General features: G+C 44.8%; 2 protein-coding genes across 2 annotated transcripts in view; one reads left to right on the top strand and one right to left on the bottom strand.

Annotated features, from left to right (window-relative positions):
- The window catches only part of HADHB (hydroxyacyl-CoA dehydrogenase trifunctional multienzyme complex subunit beta), a 32,454-nt gene extending 28,450 nt beyond the window's left edge, over positions 1–4,004 (top strand). Inside the window, exon 16 of the mRNA XM_006197179.4 lies at positions 1,362–4,004. Within this exon, the coding sequence (XP_006197241.1) occupies positions 1,362–1,397 (36 nt within the window). The 3' untranslated portion in view covers positions 1,398–4,004. The remainder of the gene's footprint in view (positions 1–1,361) is intronic.
- Positions 4,005–6,153: 2,149 nt separating this feature from the next.
- The window catches only part of ADGRF3 (adhesion G protein-coupled receptor F3), a 30,126-nt gene continuing 13,310 nt past the window's right edge, over positions 6,154–22,969 (bottom strand). The window contains exons 2-10 of the mRNA XM_072938074.1: positions 13,870–14,043; positions 13,182–13,400; positions 11,873–12,016; positions 11,501–11,697; positions 10,913–11,092; positions 8,689–10,071; positions 8,203–8,244; positions 8,052–8,114; positions 6,154–7,595 (exon numbers count right to left, since the gene is read on the bottom strand). Coding sequence (XP_072794175.1) covers positions 7,569–7,595; positions 8,052–8,114; positions 8,203–8,244; positions 8,689–10,071; positions 10,913–11,092; positions 11,501–11,697; positions 11,873–12,016; positions 13,182–13,365 — 2,220 coding nt within the window. The 5' untranslated portion in view covers positions 13,366–13,400; positions 13,870–14,043 and the 3' untranslated portion in view covers positions 6,154–7,568. The remainder of the gene's footprint in view (positions 7,596–8,051; positions 8,115–8,202; positions 8,245–8,688; positions 10,072–10,912; positions 11,093–11,500; positions 11,698–11,872; positions 12,017–13,181; positions 13,401–13,869; positions 14,044–22,969) is intronic.

Here is a 22,969-nt window from a genome sequence, read left to right as displayed (position 1 = left end):
GATTAAACTTGGCATTGTTTCATCAGGAGCCAAATGAGCGATACAAACATGATGAAATCAAGGAGGAATCCACCATTGTGGATCGAGAGCAGGGTTTCTCAGCTTTGGCACTGTTAACGTTTTTGGACCAGATAGTTCTTTGTTGTGGGGGGTTGTGCTGTGTGGTGTAGGATGTTTAATATAGTCAATACCCACTAGAGACCAGTACCAAACTGCCCCGTCCCTCACTATATACACACAGTTGGAACAACCAAAAATATCTCCAGACATTGCTAAATGTCCATTGGGGAGGGTAGGGGGCAGAGTCACCCCCAGTTATTCAGAGTGATATACAAGATTTGGAACATGAAAACAACACATTTTAAATAAAACAAGTGAAGGAATATTCTCCTTACCATGGTTCCTTCTAGGACAACCGCAGGTCAGTCATACCTCCCCATCCCCGTTCTTTTGTTTGCTTGGTGCCTCTATCGAGGCGTTTAACAGTCTGTTTTGAACTAGAGTGTATATTAGATTGAGGACAGAGACCATGTAGCAAATCTTTGTACAGTGTTCAGCTTGGTGCCTTATAAATATAGTTGCTTAATAAACATTTGTGGGGATTGAATTGAATCTAGAAGCAGGGAGATTATTTAGGCTGTTAACGAGTTTGGTGGTAGTCCAAAAGATAGAATGACTATGATTATCAGATAGGATTTAGACTCACGGAATCATAAATTTCTATTCTAGGTTTAAACTAGGGAGATAATGAGTACATGGCACTGTGCATAGTGTCGGGGGAGGGATTTTCTACCTTTTTAGCTTTGAGGGCCCTCAGATCATCTTCACTGGCATAGACTAGCGAAGAAGAGACCAGGTTTTTGGAATCATCTGGTTTCAAATCCTGGCCCTGTTGCTTACTAGCTCTGTGGATTTGGATGAGTAATTTAACTTTTCAAAGCCTCAGTTTTCTCATCTAGAAGCTTAGTTTTGTTGGCATTCACTGCATCACGTGTCTTTTTGTATGCTAAAAAGGCCCCCTGGCTTCTCATTTTAATTGCAGCCACTCACAGTGTATCTACTGGGAATCAGACTCTACCAGACTCCGATGCGTATATTATGTGTGTGTGCGCACACACGTCGTATGCTATCTAATTTAATGCTCATGAAAACACTGTGAAGTAGGCACCATGAGCCCCATTTTATGCAGGAAACTGAGGTTCAGATTGGCTAATAACTTTCTCAAGAACACACGGGGTTTGAATGGCAGAGCCAGGAGTAAACTCCAAAGCCTCATTGTCCCCGTTGTTCTCTGCTGCCTCTGTACTGCCAGATTCACTGCTTTTCATTGTTCTCACTGAACTTTTTTTTTCCCTTTACAGGGCCATGCCATGATAGTGGAAGCTTATCCAAAATAATAGATCAAGAAGAGGTGACCTGGAGTTTCTCTGCAACACTCACCCTAGGCAATGCCATTTCAATGCATTACTCAGTGACATCTGTAGTTCCTAGGTCCTTAAGGAAAACGAAATTTGTGGCCTTCTGTTAAATACTTTGCAATTAAGCCTTGCCAGTGTTCTGAGCTTTCCAATAATCATGGCTTACTGCTCTTTCAGGGATTTCTTAGTCACCAGAATCTCTCACAGTGATAAGTTTAAGCAATTATGTTTGGTCTCTATTATGAGTAATTGCAGTAGGGGAGAGATTAGCTGAGATTTGGAATCATCTTTGTATCATTTGCAAATTATAACTCATTCTTACTTGTTACCCAAAGATAAATGTTTTCTATAAAATACAGACCAATGTGCCTAAATTAACTTAATTATGGAAAGATAATTCAGGGTCTAAACATCACTGAAAACTTACAGTAAATGTTTAGATATATAGATACCATATTGGTTAACCTTAATGAAGGGGAAAAGTATTAGAGAACTGTTTGCCTTATTTTTTCATAGAGGTAAAAGGTTGCTCTGTTGGCTTAGGAACAAATTTTGCTTTTGATTATTCATTTGTAACTTCTAACCATTTTATTCAACCATGAGGCTGTTAGGAACATAAAGAAGGTCCTGCTTTAGAATAATACTTTTTTCCCCTGTTGCCCAACTGAAGTAAATATATCACTGTTTGGAGATGCTTCTGTTTTCCAGGTTTAATGAAGTATAAAGAGATTTTTAAAATTTAATCAACATAGTAAAAATCCTCTCAATTTTTGACAACCAAAGTGTATTAAGTGACATGTGTGCTAGTGATTTGAAGAAGCAGAGGTCTCAGTTGCAACCATTTATGTGAATGTTGTTTAGGTCTATGAAAGTTACTGGCAATCAGAATCATCCTGCAGTTCAGGGACAGACTGGGCAAGGGAGCAAGTGCTAACCTCTTAAAAGATTATTTGAGAGTCCCAGCATCGTTTCTCCATGAGTTCATTGGTAAGTTCAATATAATACAAGTTTTTAACACTAAACCATTATATTTACATATGACAAAAATCAACTCTAGGTAAGTTAAATATAAAAGGTAAAAAAACTTTAAAATTTAGAAAAAAATACGACTGTGACCTAAGGTTGGGGCAGGGAGGATTTCTTAAACAAGACATTTAAAGTGTTACCATAAAAGAAAAGACCTATAAATTGGCCTATGTTGAAATAAGAATGTTCTTTATATGATAGAGTGGAAAGACAAGCCACAAATGGGGCAAAGAAACAGATGTAACTTAAAAAGGATGTGCATATATATATGTCTCTTACATATCTTACAAAGATATCTGTCATATATATGATAGATATCATATACATGATATGATAGAGATGTATCTTATAAGATGTACATGATATAGATATATTTCACAAAGGATCTAGGATATATACGGAATTCCTACAAAATTAAGAAGAAAGATAACTCAGTAAAAAATGACAAAAGATATTAACAGATTTTTTTAGAAAATTATATACAAATGGAGAATAAATGTGAAAAGATGCTCATTAGTAATCAAGAAAAACCAAATTAAGATCATAATGAGATATTTTATACCTACCAGACTGGCAAAAATGAACAAAACTGAGAATACCAAGCATTAGTAAGGATGTGGAACAATAGGAACTTTCTCTTCACTGCTGGTGAGAGTGCAAATTGATACAACCACTTTAGAAAACAGTCTGGCATTGTCTTGTGCATTTGAGTACTTATAACTCATATATTTGATAAGGGGTTAATATCCAGAATATATAAAGAGCTCCTACAACTCAATAACTAGAAAACCCAATTTAAAAATGGGCAAATAATTTGAATAGACATTTCTCTGAAGAAGATATACAATGATCAATAAGCAAATGCAAAGATAGTTGCCATCACTAATTGTTAGGGAAATACAAATCAAACTACAATGAGATGCTACTTCACACCCATTCGTATGCCTATTATTAAAAAACGTGAAAATAACAAGTGTGGGTGAGGATATGGAGAAATTGAAACCTTTGTGCACTGTTGATGGGAATGTAAAAATGTGCAGATGCCATGGAAAACCGTATAGCAGTTCCTCAAACAATTCATAGGATTCAGCAATTCCAGTTCTAGGTATATATCCAGAATTGAAAGCAGGGTCTCAAAGAGATATTTCTACATCTGTGTTCATAACAGCATTATTCACAATAGCTAAAACTTGGAAACAACTCAGGTGTTCATTGATGGATGAGTAGGTAAACAAAATGTGAAAATACTTAAAAAGGAAGGCAATCTTGTCACCAGGGATGCTACACCATCGATGAACCTTGAGGACATTATGCTAAGTGAAATAACCCAGTCACAAAAAGACATACTGTATAATTTCACTTATACCAGATGTCTTAAACGGTCAAATTCATACAGACAGAATGGTGGTGGCCAAGTGTTGGGGGAGGGGGAGTGAGGAGTTGTTTAATGCATATAGAGTTTCTGTTCTGAAAGGTGAAAAGAGTTCTGGGGATTGGTTGCACAACAGTGTGACTCTATTTAACACTACTGACCTGTATACTAAAAAGTGGTTAAAATGATCAGTTTTATGTGTATTTTACCACAATTAAAATTTTTTTTAAGGTAAGGGAAAATAATTAGAACGGAAGTTACCTCTGGGTGGGGGACAGTGCATTTGGTTTGGGGAGGAGCACACAGGTTCTGTACTGTTTCAAAACATTCTATACGTACAAGAGAAAGCCAAGTTATCTTCATTAGCATGACTGCTACAAAGGATCACCCTTGGCGGTGGTTATAGGTGCCTCTTTGATGTTTGTTCTTAAATGTCTTAAACTGGTTATGCTGTTCTTAAAGATCTCAAAACTTAAGTGTCTCTCTTTACTTGTAAAACTTTAGTTAGACCCTCTGTTCCACCAAATAATCATTTGGGAGTGGAACCTTTATTTGTCCTCATTTTTCATTCGAACTTCAGAAGGTTGGCTCCCCAACCTCTCCCCCACCCTGTCCCCACCGCTCCCCCGACCCCCAGATGTTTGCGTCTGATGATCTCTTTGCTTCCATCTTTCCTGAGAGAACAACTCTAATTCTTCTCAGCCTATGATGTCCCCCTATCCTTTCTCAGTTTTGTTTCTCCAAGCTTCTCAAATTCCGTCTCTCTCAAGGCATAAAAAGTAGTAGCATGGTCTCCTGGGCTTTCTTAGATTTTAATGGATGACTCAGAGGCCCTCTGCCTTTTTCTGCTGTGGTTTTGGGAGGATACTGAACTGTTATATTGTGCTTTCTCAATGAAGAGGGATCACTGATTGAGAGGAAATGGGACAGTGTGGGGATGGAAGGACAAAAATAGTTAATTAGACACTATTCTGAAAAGAAATAGATGATTGTGAGACAGAAGCAGCATTTAGACATGTTGACAGTGTTTGTACTCAGTGCTGTACTCAACTAGTTGCCCTTTTCCCTTTTATGCTTAAAGGACCGTCAGTGATCAAACAATTCCGAGAGCAGAACTCCAGATAAGAGAGTTCAGAGCTTCCCTGGGAACCCCTAACGTACTCTAGCCTTCTGTACAAACGTCAGTTCCAAGGGGTATTTTGTTTGTGTTTCTTTGCTTGTCAGGTTTCTATTTTTTAATGCATAAAATGTTCAGGAAAGCTTTTTGAAAATAATTTTTTTCTAATGTAAAAATACTTCTCATTGTAAAAAAAAAAGTCAAACAATATAGAATAGAAGAAAATGAAAAATCAAGTAGAGATACCCACTGTTTATGTTTTGATATCTCTCCTTTTTAATGCATATGTATTTGTAGGGACACATGGAACATAATTGCCTGGTATAATGGTGTTCTGGAACCCTTTTGTTTTACTTAACTATGTAGTCTAAATATTTTTGCATATCAGCAGGTGTAGGTATGTCATTTTTAATGACCAGATAGCATGCCTTTGTATAGATATATCCTAATTTGTTGTTACTAAGTACCTCTTTTTTGAGGATGTAAACACACTAGTGTGCACATCCTTTATACATTTATCTGTTCACTTGTTTACTTTTTCTTTAAGCCATCTTTATAGAAATGGAATTGCTACTAAATCTCACTTTCTTACATTTACCTCCAGAGCCTTCCCCCCCTTTTCTATGATGAGAGCCAAGTGAACAAGGGCTTAATGTCATTTTATTTGTCTATTCTAAAGTGTGTTTTTAGCAGCAGAGCATGCATTGTGTGCAGTCATTTGAGGAGGAAAGTGAAAATACATATATCTACAGAAACATACTCAGAAAAGGAATCTCTGCTGCTTCTTTAGTACTTTAATTTTTCAAAATATAGTTTGATAATTAAAAATATTAAGACTAAATATTAATATAAGTGAAAGTGGAATTGAGACAGACTCTGTTGTCAGGGAAACCAGCAAAGGCAAAGCCCCCACTGATTGAGTAGCTGCTGCCTCCCATGGGGGCTGGAACAAGTACGAGGCACAGAAACCTTGCAGTGGTCCTGGTGAGTTGGTACCTTCTACTTGAAAGAATGACTGAATCCATTTAGAGAAATAGTTGGGCTGGTTCATACACAATACAAATCACACAAATCATTAAGTGGAGGTATAGCATGTGTAAGAAAAATGTTTTCAATGGCATTTACCACTTTTAGTTAGCATTATCACTTTCTATTTCAAAAGAAAACACCCCTATTCCATTTTATTTAAAAAATCCATGAATTCTATAATTAAAGACTCATTAATCAGAATTTTTTTTATTTATCTAGTTAAAAAATTTTTCAGAACCCTGTCATCATCCTCTTTCAGATTCCATAAGTTAATCCATCTAGGCATCTTGATGCCCTCTAAAGTCTTTTCTTAAATATTTCTTCTCTATATCTAGCCTTAGCTTGATCCTGTCACTTTTATTTATCATTGCATTATTTATTTTATTTTGGCAGGGGTGGGGGAGGTAATTAGGTTTACTTATTTTTAGAGCAGGTACTGGGGATTGAACTCAGGACCCTGTGCATGTTAAGCACGTGCTCTAGTGCTTGAGCTATACTCTCCCCTGATCCTGTCACTTTTAAATGTCAATATTTGTCATCTTTTCTTCATAATTCCTGGCCATCTGTGATAACTTTCTACTTTAAAATTTATACCACATTCTTAAAATTGTGCTGGTATCAGTAACTTTACATACAAGCATACCTCTATGAAACTTACATTTTGGATTAATGTGTTTCATAGAGGTTAAAGAAAGAGGGATCTGTTAATTTCACCTTTTCCTAAATTTTGAAAAGAAACAAACCAAATTCTGCCCTTTGCCTCCAGTGTCTGGAAGATCAGAATTCCTGTCAATTAAGCCATCCTTTCTTTGTAATTATAGGGAAGAAATAATGAGAAAAGAAATCACTGAATAATGAAAACTGTTAAGACAGGTTTTACTTGCAATTATTTTGAACTTTGATATCTGTTAATTATTTTTACAGAAAAGCCATGCTTATTCATTAGTTCACTTTAGCTAGTTTTTCCATGCTTTTCTTGCTTGGATAGTTCAAGGGTGGGGACAGGTAAATGAGAAAAATGAGTGTGACTAACGGAAACAGAAGCCTATCTTTCCCAAGGGCTGAGCTCTGGGGCCAGGAAGGGTTCAGAGCGTTGGCCAGGACTCATCCTGGTGGCTTCAAGGACACACCTCGACTCTGTCATCATATGTGGGTCACTCAAAACTTTTGTCTTTCCTGTGAAAAAGCTCGCCCTGAAGCCTCTGTGGGCTCCTCTCCCCTCCGGTTACCAGACCCACCAATGGCATTTCCTCCACAACATGGGTTTTTCAGGCTATCTAAAAATAATGCTAGTGTGAAAAGGAATTTTCAGAGTGAACTGAGTCAAGGGGTGGTGGTGGTGACACTGCAGCTTTCTGGGAAGGCAGTAGAAGATGCTATGCCGTCTTCTCTCCGAGGCCTCCACACTCCTTCAGCTCACCTGGGAATGTCCACCTGGAGAAGGCTGTTCTCCACCCTGTGGGTCAGGGCGGGTATATGAAGAGGCGTTTTCTTTGTAGAGCTCTGCTGGAAAGCCCTTTGTACACTCATCCTCACTCCGTGCTTCTCACACTGCTCCTGAGAAAGCCTCATCCTCACCGGTTTCTTCACTTCTTCCTTTGCTGTGTTATGGGATGTAGGTTTCATTTGTGGCCTAGGAAGGCATGGGAAGGCCCAATTACAGGGCAGTGATTACTACTGCCAACGCTCCTTTTGACGGGGTTGTATCCATTTGTACATTCTCACCTGTCCTCCTGCCTGGGCAGCAGAAATCCTAGGAACTTTGCTCCCAGCTACAGTGACTCTCATGCAAACCGATCCTACCTTTCCCCTGCTAACTGGAGGCAGATTCTCGGAGGGAGAAACCAGGGGAAAATCCAGAGTCACTAGGAGTCCAGGTTATAATCAGGAGCCCAGGAACCTGAGTCTGCTCAGACTGGGCTGCATTCTCCATCGTAGGAGAGCTTGACCCTGAAACATGTTCCTCCTGAAATACAACCCCAATCTTCTCTTGGCGTCTGGCTGTCCCCATCTCCTCCGTGGAAGGCTGTGGAACATCTACTTTGCTCTGCTCTCGGGGAAAAGTGAGGCTTTAAAGCCAGCAACTCACCAGGGAGATGGTGGAGTTGGGGGGCTGGGAGCGGCAAAAATGTTTGCGCAAAGCCTCTTGAACCTGTAGGAGAGGGGATTGCCGTTATGCCAGCCAAAGTCCCGGCCTTTGGATGCATGCAGGTCAGGCTGGGGTAGGTGGGCAGACTCACCTTCCTGTCCATGAGGCAGCCGAACAATAAGATGAAGACACCCTGAAAAGAGGGATGAGGATCAGTTAGTCAAGGAGGAAGAAATCAGAGCCAATTCCTTCTCTCTCCTCCTTCAACCTCTGTCCTCTTGTTTAATTCACATCCTGAGGCTCCGCATCTTGGTTTTCTGTACATTTGCACCACTTGGTGCATAGAATCCATTTCAGGTGCTTTTCTTACTGTTACGAAGAAGATGGATCAAAGGATAGGGTACTGACAATTCCCTGACTTAAGTGACAAAACCAGATTATTTTACAGATGAGAAAACTAGGGGTCAAAGAGATTTGTCCACAGTTACTCAGCTAGTCAGTGGAGGAACAGCAATCCAAGCTTAAGCCTTTAAAAATTCCTGAGCCTGTTTCTTCTGCACAACCATACCTCCTTGAGAAGGGACTGGCAGGGACTGTCTAAAAGGGCAAAAAGCACAGCCACCACCTTGTCACCCACGTGGGAGGTATTGAGAGCTGTGAAGAGGTAGTGGGGGACTATGGAGACTTCCTCTAACAGAGTGGCCAGGCCCAGCGCCCAGGTGAGACCGAAGATGGGTGTGAGAATGAGCAGGGCTTTGATCACTCCCAGGAGGGCTTGACGCTTCTCCACCTGGGGTCCCTCTGACAGCGAAGGTCTCAGCAGCTTCAGCACGGCCATGGCTAGTACTAGCCCGTTCACACCCATGATGGCCAGCACTGGCCCCACGAAGGTGTAGAACACTCCTCCCTTCTTGTCCAACCAACATGCCCCCTCCCCCAGGTATTGCCCTCGGGGTAGGTAGAGGCCCAGGGTAACACCTGCAAACCCCATCGGGCACAGGTAGCCAAGGAACACCATCAGGGAGAGTACTCGGTGCCTGGACAGCTGATGGAAGACAAAGAGTAGCTGGTGGGCCAACATCAGAGCCTGAGCCAGCATCCAGAAGAAGGTGGCCAGGTAGAGGAAATGACAGAGAAAGGCGGTGGCCAGGCAGAGTGGGCTGTGGGGCCCTGGAGGAAGCAGCGAGGCTCCGAGGAAGCAGGTGTCTGCCGCCAGCAGGCAGAGCACCACATTGAGCAGGGCCGCATGGCGTAAGTAGGCAACTTTGCTCTGCACCACAAATCTCCACACTAGCCTATACACACCCAGACACACAAGCAGGGCCACAATGGAGGCCCCCAAGCCCACCTGACCCAGCAGCTCCAGGAGGGTGTTTTTTGGAACTGTGTGTCTAGACATAAGGATGGAGAAGGCAGTGAGGTGCTGGCAGATACAGTGAGTGGTGGGGCTGGCACTGGCTGCCTGCACCTGGCACCCTGCATCAGACCAGCCCCCCTTGCCCTGGAAGAGATCGTGGTCCCAGAAGACACAGTGAGGGGTGCCATTTGTGTCCCCAAAGTCCATGATGACCTCTGCCTTGTTGAAGATCTGGCCACCTGCCATGATGGAGATGGCAAGGACCAGACCAGGAGTGGCATAGAGGGAGTCCCCCAGCCCTTGTCCGTAGTTTGAAGGCAGAAAGTGGTCCAGTTTTTGCAGCATCAGGCTAGTAACACTGACGTTGGTTCCATTATGGCCCAGTGGGGCCAGTGAGTGCTTGGGAATGTGCGCCTGCAGCATGGGCTGAGTAGAGGAGGAGACTCTATAGTCGGAAGGAAGTGTGGGCCTGAGGAGCTGGGTCTGCAGCTGCACGTTGGGCAAGCCGAAGGAGAAGGGGTGATCCTGTGGGCACAGACTGCATGCTAGGGTCTCCACAGCCAGCAGGAGATTGGAGCCCACTGCGGAGATCTGGGCCCGGGCTGTGGTCCACAGGGAACTGGCGTCCATGTCAAGGACCTTGTCTGTGGTTTTCAGCAGAGCCTGCAGCACACAACAGAGATGAGGCCTAGAGCCCTCAGCAGGGAACTACAGGCCCCAAACCCACCCTTCCTAGTTCAGTGCAAAACCCAAGGTTGGGGAGAAAAGGGAGAGGAAGACAGGCCCACGAAAGGGAGACGGGAAGAAGAGGGCTGTTTAGCCTCCCACTGGGGCGTCTTCTGGCATGTGGTCTCCTGATGCACATCCCACCCTCTGTCTGATTACTGGTCTCCCCACTCCATCCCTTGGGGCCACCAGATCCTAAGGGGGCCATTTAGATCTGTAAAGCTAGGAATGGTGCCCATTGGTTAAGGGCACAATGTTCTGAAGTAGAGGGCCACCAGCATGTCTGTGCACCCATGTGTGATACACATTCCCAAACACGAAGGGTGTGTAGTGTCATTGTCTCTGGTCATTCTTTTGGCTGCAGCTTATGGGTCGCCAACTGAGGCCTATCCTGAGAGCTGGTGTAAGTGGGTCCAGCAAAGCCAAGCACATTTGAGTATCTCCATGGAGGTATCTTGTGGGTGGATGGGTTGGGGGCGTGTGTTGGAGTCATAACCCATGTCTGCATGTGCATGAATGCCTCTAAACTCATGTCTTCACACCCCTCTCTGCCTTCCCCGACCACCCATGTGTTCCCAGCATCAGGCCTTCTCTACATTCCATGACCTTAGAGACTGGAATCCAAGAGGAGAAATGGACCAGGGAGCAGACTCTTGGACTCTAGAAAAGTCTACCATCTGAGAGCCCCTGGTGATACAGAGGGACAGAAGTGCCCAGGGCTGAAGAGCTTCCGGCCCACACTACCCAGCCGGCCCCTGCCATGGCTCAGAGATCTCACCTCCAGGGCACTGCCATTGAGCTGTATTCTGGCACTTGCCACTATTTTGGCCAGGACTTTTATGGTGTTCACCAGTGCTAATAAGTCAGAGGGTGAGGTCACCACCACTACCTGGTCAGGCAGCTGCGCCAGGATCTGTGGCACCTCCTCATCAGGCCAGCCCTGGCCTGCCCGCAGCAGCTGAGACAGACAAGACAGCAGGAGGGGGTGGTGGGCGGGTCCTCAAGAGGGAGGGGCCACCTCCTCCCTCTCCCTGTTCAGCTCCCTTCTCCCCACACCTGCACCCTGTCCCAGGGGAGCAGGAAGCAGAGAAGAGCGAGCCACATGGAAGGAACTGACACCAAGGTTAGTGGGATGGACATTTGTTAGGATCAAGGTTTGAGACTAGCACCCTCCCCATCATGAGCGTGCTGGCCACTCTAAGCCCCCCTTGCACCTACTTCCTGGCTCTGCTAAGAACCAGTTCCGAGAAGCTGAATAACCTTTGGGGCGGGCCTCGGGGGAGAGGGTTCTAAAGCTGGGTCCTGGGTGAGGAAGGGATGGGTCATGGAGGATGGGGCATGTGGTCAGCAGGGCCAGAAGCTTTACCCGGGCTCTATAAAGCAAGGCCAGGAGCCCTGTGTCTGTGCAGCTGCTATGGTTGGGCCCCCAGGCCCCATCAGGCCTACAAGTCCTCTTCACTGTGCCCGTCTTATTCCCAGGACATGGGGCCTGGGCCACATGGCCAGCCTTGGTGACGTTCCAGGCACCAGCTGAAGAGTCCTCAGGGCAGGTGGTGTCTCCACCTGAAAATGATATCAGGGGAGGCTTGGCAACCCAGTCTAGCCCTAGCCTCTCCTTGGGCAGAAGTCAGTGCAGGCTGTGAGTCCGTCTTACTGCCCATTGCAGGGAAACATCAAGGAGGAGCTCCCAGGGCAAGCAGGTGAGAGCGCAGCCAGCTGAACCCCAAGCCCTGCGTACCCTGGATGATGGTAACAGAGACGAGGACCCTGAGAGGGCTCAGTCCTGGGCTCTGCAGGTCACAAGTGTACGTGGTGTCAGCTGCAGGGCAGCGCTGAACAGCCAGCACAAAGCACTGGGAGTCCGATGTGTTGAATGAGGAGGCTGAGGGTGAAACAAGAGAAGAGAACTGTCACTGGCCCAGGAACACACCTGGGAACCCAAGAGGCCTAGAGATGCCTTGTCAGTCTTTCTAGTGATTTCAGAAGCAGAATGAAGCAGTGGGGAAGAGCTAAATCATACGTGGGCATCACACCACTGAAGGTAGAGCTTGGATTTCGGTGAAGGGGACTCTGGGGGTCTCTAGCTCCAGGGCCTGAAGCCACAGTTAACGAAAGCATTATGCAGAAGCTGTCTCCACACATGAGGGTTATTGTTCTAGCAACAGAATTGGGTAAAAGCAGTATTGGACTTGGACCAGCAACTCCCAGGTTGAACTGCAGCCTCTGCTTCCGGTGAGCTGGAGAGCCAGCTGCCTGGAGGTGACTAGCTGCCCTCTCTCCCCAACCCCTAACAGCTGGCCCCCTCCCACGCCTTCGCTGCCCTCTCCAGGACTCCAGGAAGCTGTGTAGCCCAGATGTTCGCTGGGGATGCAGCAGCTCAGCTGGAAGCCAGGGGAGGAGGCACAGGAGATGGAGAGCTGGTCTGGAAGCTGAGCCACGTCTGTCTCCCGCAGGGACACCTTCACCATCTGGTGCAGCTCCCACCTGAATCCCTGGGCCTCAAAGCAGCACATGTAATCACCTGCAGACACACACCTGATGTACGTCCCGCCTCCTTGGCCCCCACCTGTGCCACAGAGTCTCCGCTGCCTCCCCAGCCACACCCTAGGTCTGCCTTGTCCATTCAGCCTCTTCTTAACCCCAGTAGGAACGATCCTTGTCCCTGGAAGGATTTCTAGGAGGAAGAAGAGACCCTGACCCTTTTGTTACCCTATAGCCGTGAATTCTAAGGGGAAACCTCTCCCTCCACTAGCTGCCGCTCCTGCTCCAGCGCCTACCGTTTCAGCCTCGTGAAGAAGAGCAGGCATCTGTTCTCAGTGGACTCTCAGACCACGTTTTCAGTGCTCTCTCCTTATACTTCTTCACATCAGTGGGCTCTTAGCCTTGGTTTCCCCAGAGTGAATAAGTGGAGGGATGAGAAGGGAAAGGAAGAGGAGAAAAGAAGGAAGGAGAAGAGGGGGTGGAGGAGGGGGAGCAAAGGAAAAAGAGGAGGAAGAAGAAAGGTGAGGAGAGGAGACGAGACGAGAAGGGAGGGACAGGCGGGCTACCTGCCCATTTATAGGTGATGTTGACGATGCTGAGGAGAGCCCGGCCCCGGCTGGAGGTCAAGGACACACATGTCCCTGCCTGCAGGAGGATGGGGCTGGGGCTCCCCGTGCGCCACAGGAACCATTTCAGGTTGGTGATCTCCTGGCTTGTGAGAAGGGTCAGGTTCAGGGTGCTGCCAGGCATCTGCAGCCAGGAGTTGAGGCTCAGGGTTGCAGGGACTGCAGGAGGCAGGAGACAGGGTACCCCCAGAACAAGAACTTGTGGCCCTTGATAGAGCTAAGCTCTCCTTCCTTCCCCATCTTCTGAAGCCCATCCCTTCTCACTCCCTTCCCACCTTTTTTGTTTTGTCCCTGGATGAGTGTGGCTGCTGCATCCCAGCCTGGAAGACCCAATCCGTCAGCAGAAACCAAACAAGGAAGCTTTTTGGTCTAGAACTCCTCCTCCCCCAGGGAGGGAACTTCCTCTCCTTGTCCACCTGTCTCTGAAGCCCTGCCATTCCTTAGTCTCATTATCCGGTCCCGAGCTCAGGGCCTGGGATCTGCTATTATGGCTGACATTTTCTCCCTCCCAGAGCCGCTGGGCTTGGGTCGGCTGGCAGAGACACAGGGATCAGAGGGAAAGACAACACAGGATTTCTTTCACTGGGGTGGGGTCGGGGAGGGCAGCATTGGTTCCCAAGTTCCTCACCAGGTGGCAGCAGCTGGCAGTACCCGGCTTCATTAGGGCAGAAGATAAGACAGCCACAAGGCCGGTGCTCAAGGAGGGTTTCGCAGGGTTGGTGACGGGAGCAGACACTGTTGTTCCACTGGTACCCAGAGAGGCAAGCACAATAGGTACACCCATCGTGGTTGACACTGCACTCTGTGACAGAGGGAAGGGGAATGAGAAGTGGGCAGGCTGTCTGGGAAAGCCCAACTGCCTGATGCCTGCGGGGCTTTAGGGCTGGCTGTCTGGACAATCCCAAAGTCACAGGCGCCTCAGTCACCAACACCCACCAGGCACTGCCTTCTCAGCCAAGAGCAGCAGAGTGTGCTGGGCAAAGGCATCAGGGGTGGGAGTGGAGACCCGGGCCCACCATCATCTGCCCCTTGTGCCTCTGCCAAAGTTTAGAAGATGGGGACGCGGAGCAGGAAGGGAAGGGCCTGCCCGGTGGGAGGTGAGAAAGGAGCTGGGCTGCGCAGACCCTCCAGAAATAGGGAGGGGCTCACAGTATCTCAGACAAGGGGACTGTGGGAGGGCTGGGCTCCCTTCACCCTGAGCCCCCTTCCCACCAAGCAGCATAAGAGCCACTGAGAAGCAGGGGCCTCTCCTTACACCACCTGTTGTGAGGCTGAGGCCAGTGAGGGTTCCCAGGGAAGAGGAAGCCGAGGCAGTGGGAAGAGTCTGGGGCTTGGAGAGTGCTGCCGACCAGGTCTCATTTGAAAAGTCCAGCTGTACATAGACCGAGACCAGGACTGATTCTGCAGGAGCAGAGGGGACAGCTGGAGAGGACAGGCAGCAAGGCCATGAACAGTCCCCTTCTGCGCCCCACACCTAGCTGTCACAACCAGGAACCCGGAGCCCGTCCCACCTCCCCAAGCCCCTCCAGGCACAGAAAGGACTCAGGAAAGTGGTAACTCCTCACCCAGTTACGGTGCCTTCCCCTACGCTGTTTCATGTCACCCAACAACACCCATTTATAGATGAGACTCCAGGATGAATGATCTTCTCAAGGCTTCGCTAGAGAACTGTGTAAGGACCTGTGTGACCAGCGCAGGACCTGGTCTCTCTCTTTAACCCACCACCCGCTCCCCTCTCTCTGTACCTCTCCCAGTCCTTTCTTTCTGCCTTGTTCCCTGCTTCCCCCTCCTCCTCCTGCGTCCTCTTTCTGTTTGTCCACTCACCACCTGCTCCACTTTCTTGGTCCAGTTGCTGCCCAGATTCCCCTCCAGCCTGACTGTGTCCCTAGAACAGAGCACAGGGGAGAGGCCTCTGAGGAGACCTGACCCCACATTTCTCCCAGGGCCACCTTCTTCCCCAGACTGCCAGCCTGGCTAATCTGGTACAACTCCGTCTCTTTTTGCCTGGAATCAAGCGGGCACATCAGGAGGGGAAAGCAGGCTTCTGGGAGGAGGTACGGGGATACAGCCCCATGGATCCTGCCACGGCCTGCAAATCCCACCAGAATCCAGAAACCAGGCACACCCCGTGAGTCGACATGCTTTGCTTAATTCCTTCCTGAATACACCTGCCCCTGGGCCTCTAGGCTAATTGAAATGGCTGGGTCTGGAGCTCTAGGGGATGGGATGGGGTGGGGGACTGGGCAGAGCTGCCTGGGGCCCAGAGGCTTGGGGGCTTTATTCCCTCCAGAGGGATTGCCAGGAGCCTGAGCAGAAGGCAGCATCTTCCTTTAGTCTCTGGTGCCTGTAAATTATTCCTCACCAATTCCTCCTTCTCTCAAAATGCAGGTGGGTGGGGATATCTGTCTAAAAACAGGCGCTGATATGGATAAGGATGTGGAGAGTCAGAGAGAGATCCATATGGGAGAAAAGGGAAATCCTAAAGTGCTAAACTGGACTCTGCTGCCTTCATGCAGATTCTCTCCCGTCCTCTATGCCAATGGTTCCCAAGTTTAGAAAGCTTTTTTCTTTTCATTTTCAAATTGCAGGCTTGACCGGAAGAGCCTCTATCCGAAGTGCAGCAGGCATCACTGGCGTTCATAGGGACTCAAATAAAGAAACGAGCTATCCTCACACCCTGGAAAATAAGACTGAATGAACTCTTGGAGATCTTATAACAAACCAGCCTTTAAAAAAATACATCACTTCCTCTCTAGCCCCTTCCCCTCCACCTATCTTTTTGTTCCACATCTTGCTGCCCCTCACACCCAGAAGTCCCTGTTGTCACCTCTGCAGACCTTCCCTGGGTCCTCACCCCAGTCTTACTCACAGGCTGGGATGCTTGGGCATCTGGTGACCCGACCAGGGGGAGAGTCATGGCCAGGAGTAGCAAAGGAGCAGCCGAACAGACCATGGCTCAGGGAAGCAGTCCTCAAGAGCCCTCCTGCTGCTGCATGATGCAAATTTCCTCAGAGAAGAGCTGGCTGGGGTGCTGTGCAGATGGGATGGGCGGCAAGAGTGGAAGGGAGCCAGAGCCAAATTTACAGAGGAAGTGCTACAGCCCATGCTACAGTCAGATGGGCATCCAAGTCACTGTGGGGCCACCTGGAGCCCACCTGCCCCGGTGAGAATGGTCTCCCCAGGTTCCCACACCCCTGACCTGGGTCTGATGGGCTCAGTTGGCAGGAGAGGACTTGGCAGTCCTAGGCCACAACCAACAATGTGTCAATAAGCCAGGTTCAGTCACATCCCCAAGGATCTGGGAAATCTGGATTGATCTGGAACTCTCAGAAAGCTGGATTATTGATCAAAGAGCCAAGGTTAGAAAAGACAAACATTAGAGCTGATTGCTATCCTAAAATAATTTCCAGATAGACTAGAGTCTTAAATGTAACAAAGAATGTGGAAAAATACCAGGAGAAATTATCCAGTAGTTTCACAAAATAATTTTGAAGCGAGGAAGGCTTCTCTAAACCATATAAAACACAAAAGCCAGAAAGGAAAGAAATTAGACTGTCTAAAAAGTCTTAAATTTAGGATGAAAAGAATGTTAGGGTAAAAAGGCAAAAAAGAAAACATATTTGAAGGACTATAATTGAATAAAGGGCTAATTTTAATATAATGTTTTATCTTACACATCAGTAAGATAGAAAATGGACAAAAAATAGGAACAGGCAGTTAAAGGAAAAAATTTCAAAGTTTGATAAACATATAAAAACATCTAACTTAAGATGTAAGAAATGCAAATTTAAATAAGAAAATATTCTTTGTCATCTACTAATTAACAAAAGAAGATATTGATTATATTCAGTGCTGATCAAAGTGTACTTGTAGAAAAATATGTGTAAAAGGATGTTCAAGGCAGAGTTGTTTGTGATAGCAAATGAGTTAAACAATCCAAATGTCCATTCAAAAAGGACAGGTTAAGTAAACTATGGCATTTCCAAACCACAGAACATTGTTATGGGGGAAGAAAACAGGAAGTCGCACTATTTGGGGTGAACCCTAATATATATGGTGAAATTTAAAGTATATATGATGCTCCTCTATATGTAAAAAAGGGGATCTATATTAGATACTCGTGCTTTTTATACCTGGAATATTTCTGGAAGAATGCACCAGAAACTTGGCGATAGTTGTTGTTTCTGGGGAATGGGATTAAGGGTCTGAATGGTCTGTGTGCTATTTGATATATATTTTTTCTAACCATAGGCATCTTTTTAATTAAAAAAAAAAAGGGCTGATTTACACACACACACACACACACACACACACACACACACAACCTAGGGTAGAAATCTAGCCTCAGTATGCTTCCACTTTCACCACCACTTCAAATCCCCCTTGCTAGGGTCACTGTTAAAGGAACAGCAAACACACAGAGCAAATACATGCATGGGAGCAAAGACTCTGTAAATGATTGATTTCAGAAAACATGACAATGGTGAAGAATCAGATTTGAGAACCAGAGAGAAAAGACACAAGTGTTTGGTGGGGCACTACCAGCACGTGGGAAACCATCTACTGCAGCTGCAGGTGGTCTCAGATGGCCCTGGGGGAGACGGACACCAACAGCATCTGCTACTGTCGCCAAAAGGGGTCAGTCAAAGCACTAAGTGGACCTGGACAATGCTCAACGGGGGCTCTCAAGGACCAGGAATTACAGAAGAGAGAGGCAAAACTGAGAACCATGGAGGCAAGCTGCTTCAGTGCCGGACGGAGACTGAGCAATGGTAGCCTCCAGTCAGGAGAGGCAAGGACAGACTGCACAGAGGGAGGGTGCTCCACCTGGAAACAGAGACACTGAAGGAACAAGTTCCTAGAGAATATTAGAAAGTCAACGGAGCTGGAGCTGGAGAGACCTCCTAAGGAGTCTACCTCCAAAACATAATTTTCCCTAATTAATTCCCAGTTCATCTAAACCCCTTTGAATGTATGACCAGAAGTGAGAATAACAGGGGGATAACAACGTATTCCTGGTTCAATGACAGCCGAGATGTCCAAACTGTATAAAACTATTAGTAGAACTGAGCTTTCTTTAATAATATATTTGAAGCAGCTCCTGTCATTTTAGAGAAGTTGAAACATTTTTGAATGTACAAAAAATGCCCAAGAAAAGACTGGAAGGAAATGCTGCAGATCCACAAAGCATCTGTTGCGTTGACCTCAGAGTTCCTCAGAGTCTAGCACCAGGTACCAGGGGCCTTAAGTAATATTTATATTAAATGAATCAATCAACAGATAAAATACACCAAGACATTAACAGTAGTGGTAACTAAATGGTAGGATTTGGTATGTTTTTCTACTTTTCTACATTTAAAAGTTTTGAATTCTCTAAGGGAAAAAAATCTTAATAAAAAAATCAGATTTTACAATCTCAACTTCTTTCTTATGGACCAACAAGGTTCAGAGGCCTCCAGGTTTGCCCAGGTGTCCCTGGTCGTCAGGGAGCACCCACAGGCTGAATCAGGTCTTTGGCCTAGGGTGGGGTTCAGACAAACAGATACTTATTGCTGCCACCTGCTGACTCCCAAATCCAAGGTCAACCATAAGGCTATTGGCCTTTGCCTCTCTATATACAGAATGATAATTTGAAACCAGTAAGTTTTTACCCCAGCTGGCAGCTTTTCTGAGCTCCTAGGTTGTACCCTGAGCAAAGGAACTTCCCTTTCCATTCCTTTGTGCTTTGAGCTACCCAGGCTGTGTCAGTGGGAGTCTTTGGTTACAAAGGTCCAGGCTTTTCTTATCTGTATCCAAACAGGTTATCGTAAAACCTCCTTTACTATGTAAACTAATAGGTTACTAAAGAATAAAGGTAGCTTGGCATTTTATCCCATATAAATCCTAATTTATTTACTTTCCACCTGACATGGCTTTAAATTATTAGAACTATTACATGATAAGTTGTTAGAATGGGGGTGGGGTGGGGGTGGGACCTGAGCTTATATATCATCTACTTCAACTCTTCCTTTACAGAAGAGGAAAAGGAGCCAAGAGGGGAAAATGACTTGCCGAAGAGTACACAGCCAGTTGATGCTTAAAGCCAGGTCTTCTGACTCTGAATCTAGGGAATCTGGACAGAGGGGGAAAGTATAGCATAATAGGACCTTCTGGTTAAAAATATAAATTTAAAATAGGACAGAATTTGATTCCACAAAGAAGACAGTATTCAAGAAGTTTTCTTTTCCTAAGGAAGCAAGGAAATGAATGTAATATGAAAATAGGTGTTTATGGAAAGTATGGGCATAAAAATCAATCAGCCCACGAATACTTTACTTATCTAAAGGTCCTTAATTCAGCAAATATGACTATTTGGAAGACAGCTGAGATCTACAAGGAACCAAAGAAGGCCAATGAGCAGCCAAAAGAGGTCACAGAGATATAGTACTGGAGGTTCTTCTGGGGCCATTAGGCAAGAGAAGAACTAAAACATACCTAGATTGGAAAGGAAAAGTAAAATTATCTTTATTCACAGAGGGCATGATCATATATTTAGAAAATCCTAAGGAATCTACTAAAAAACCATTAGAACTAATTAAACAAGTTCAGCAAAGTTGCAGGATAGAAGATCAATATACAAAATCAATTGTATTTCTATACACTAGCAATGAACAATCTGAAAATGAAATAAAGAGAACAATTCCATTCACAATAGCATCAAAAAGAATAAAATATTTAAGAATAAATGACACAAAAGAAGTGCAAGAGTGGACACTGAAAACTGAAAAGGAAAGTATTGTTGAAAGACATAAAAAAAGATTGAAACACATGGAAAGACATTCCGTGTTGATGGAACAGAAGACTTAATACTGTTAAGATGGCAATACTCCCCAAATTAATCTATGGATTCTACACAATCTATCAAAATCTCAGCTGGATTTTTTTTTTTGCAGAGATTGACAAGCTGATTCCAAAATTTATACAGAAATGCAAAGGACTGAGAATAGCCAAAATAATATTGAAAATGAAGAAAAATTTTGGAGGAATTAGGCTTTCGAATTTCAAAACCTACTACAAAGCTATAATAATGATGTAAGACACAATGGGGCGGCCGGTCGGTGAGCCAGTGACATGTGAGTTGGCAAAAGAATTTACTAGAGGTTAAGTATAAGAATAGAAAGGAGTTTATTAGGGTATGCTGTCATAGGCAACAGCGAGTCACCCAGGTGAGGGGTGCCTGCATGAGCACTGAGGGCTGGTTGTTGGGGTCTTTTATAAGGTTGTGTCACAGGATGCCTGATTGTCTTGTGTGCAAGTCTCTGGTTGGTTGTAGGTGAGGTAGGAGGTTTAGGGTCCATGAAGGGAGGTGGGGTCTATGACTAATAAGGTAGGCATTACCTGAGGCAATCAGTTTGCTAGGGGAAACACACCCAGCAGAGAATGTCAGACATCTGAGAACCCAGGAATGGGGGTCCTTGGACTTTGAAGGACATCATTGGGCCAATAGAAGACAGTAGTTTCATGAAGACAGATATTTAGATCAATATAATAGAATTGAGAATCCAGACATGAACTCTTAACATTCATGATTTTTGACAATGGTGCCAAGATGATTCAATAGGAGAATAGCACAACTGGATATCCACATGCAGAAGAATCAGTTTGGACTCGTCTCATACTAAACACAAAAAATCAAATTTTTTATTATTAATACACGGGATATGCAGTATGGTGATATAAAGCACCAAGACAGACCTTCAAACTTGGTTTTTCTGGGAAGGTCTATTTAAGGAATATAATGATCAATGAGGCTGGAAAGGCAGATATGGGTCAGACTGTGAATGGCCGTGAAGACCTCCAGTAAGAGTATGGACCTTAGTCTGGAGGCAAATTTGTAGTCCAGAAATTAAGTTGGGAAACAGCCATAATTATGGGTCTGTGGGTGTGTTCCTTATAAGTAGTAAAACTCCTATTTAATAAAACAAACTTTATTTTCATAGGGCTACATAAAATTTAAAGAAACTATTGTGAATCCATTCATATATCCATTAAATGAATACTTATTAAGCACTGGTGTCGGATACTATGCTAGGTCCTAGAGATTCAGTGTCATTAAATGTGTCTTGGTGCATTTGCCAAAAAATAAGATTTGGGCACAGAGATCATGACAGTTATTATGGAATATAGCATTTTTTTCTGGTTGCTACCTAGCCTTGGCCAGTGGCAGGGCATGTCATGGGACAGTGTGAAGCGGGCAGTAGGGGGAGTGCACAGCTATTTACCCAACTGGTGATCTTGATGCAGTGCAGCTTCAGTAATAGCTAATCAACAAATTCTTGGTGGAGGCAGAAAACTCTAACACAGAAAGTATGTGCTTAAAATTGTCTGATGCTATAAAATGCATGATCTGCGAAATATATGGCAACAAGAAGTATTTTAACAAAAAGCCAGGTGCTATATATGTCTTCATAAAAATTAAGGGTATTTCTGACATCAACAAATTTTAGAAAGTAGTTGATACAAAGTGATTCAGCAGCGAGAATTTCAGATCTCGTATGATTTAAGCATCTAACTTTGGATCCTAGAATGAGATTTCATACTTGCTGTCTGGGATAGTACAGAAAACCCTGCTTCAGCATTTGTACTAAAGTATTTGTTCAAAGGCACAACTTAAAGAAGCTGAAGAAACTATTGGAATTTCTGATACTATCTTTGATCCCTATAAGATGTGGGGGCTTCTGAGAGGTTGTATGCTGAGTGTGTGTGTGTATGTAAATAAACCTATGGGGAGGATTAGGACATTGGAGTGGAACAGAATTTTTTCTTCTAAAGATAAAAAAATTCAAATTCAAATCCTCTAAGCCAGGAGCCTGCTTGATTGTAATGTATAATCCAGGGTATCAAAAATTTTAATAAACTTAAATATCTGCTAAGCACATTCTCTATTTAGACCCATCTATGAAGATCATTTTATAGCTTGGAGGTGTAGATGGCCTTCCTAAGCATGAAATGAAATCCTGAGACCATGTAAGACAAGATGACTGATTTGAATATGAAAAATATGAGATGTCTCATACAAATCACAAATGGTTACAAGGTGGTAATATTACTCCATGAAAGAAGAATAATTTTCTCTAAGTGCACAACTGTGTGTTAGGTTTGCAAAGAGATAACTAATGGAAAAGCAGACATAGGAGTCAGGCAGCTAGAGATCAAAATTAGCTTCATTACTGGAAATGCTGAGTGTGAGAAAGTGGTTTGGATGTGAGCCAGATGCACTTCCCAATACATCCTCCTTGAACTGAATTTACTTACCCAGTCACTGACATCGCTGGACATCTCCAGGGCTCCCTCTGGGGATAGAGGAGCTGAGAATGAGTCTGGAGGACTGGCTACTTCAAAAGAGGGAGGACTCAGAGCTTATTCTCCACCTCTTACCCATCAGATAGGTCACTTTTTGCTTGGGGAAATGAGAGAGGAAACGGAGACTATATCCTTATGGGGAATGGAAGCACCCTCCCTTCTTGGAAATGTGAGAAGAAAGGAGTAAGCATTCCTCACCAACAGCATGCAGTACTGATTTTAACAAGATTTATTTCGATATTCTAGTGAGAGAAAACTGAAAAACTTCATTTAACTAATGATAAAATATATACATAAATAGATTCTATAAAGTCAGTAAGCCTAGAAAATATTTTTGAACACTTTGTTAGAAGCCCTAAAGAAACCTAAGTATCATGAGTAAAAAA

This window comes from Vicugna pacos, chromosome 15 (genome assembly GCF_048564905.1).
Source record: "Vicugna pacos chromosome 15, VicPac4, whole genome shotgun sequence".
Taxonomy (NCBI): domain Eukaryota; kingdom Metazoa; phylum Chordata; class Mammalia; order Artiodactyla; family Camelidae; genus Vicugna; species Vicugna pacos.
The sequence above is the reverse complement of the archived record's forward strand: the minus strand, read 5'-3'. Positions and strand labels throughout refer to the sequence as shown.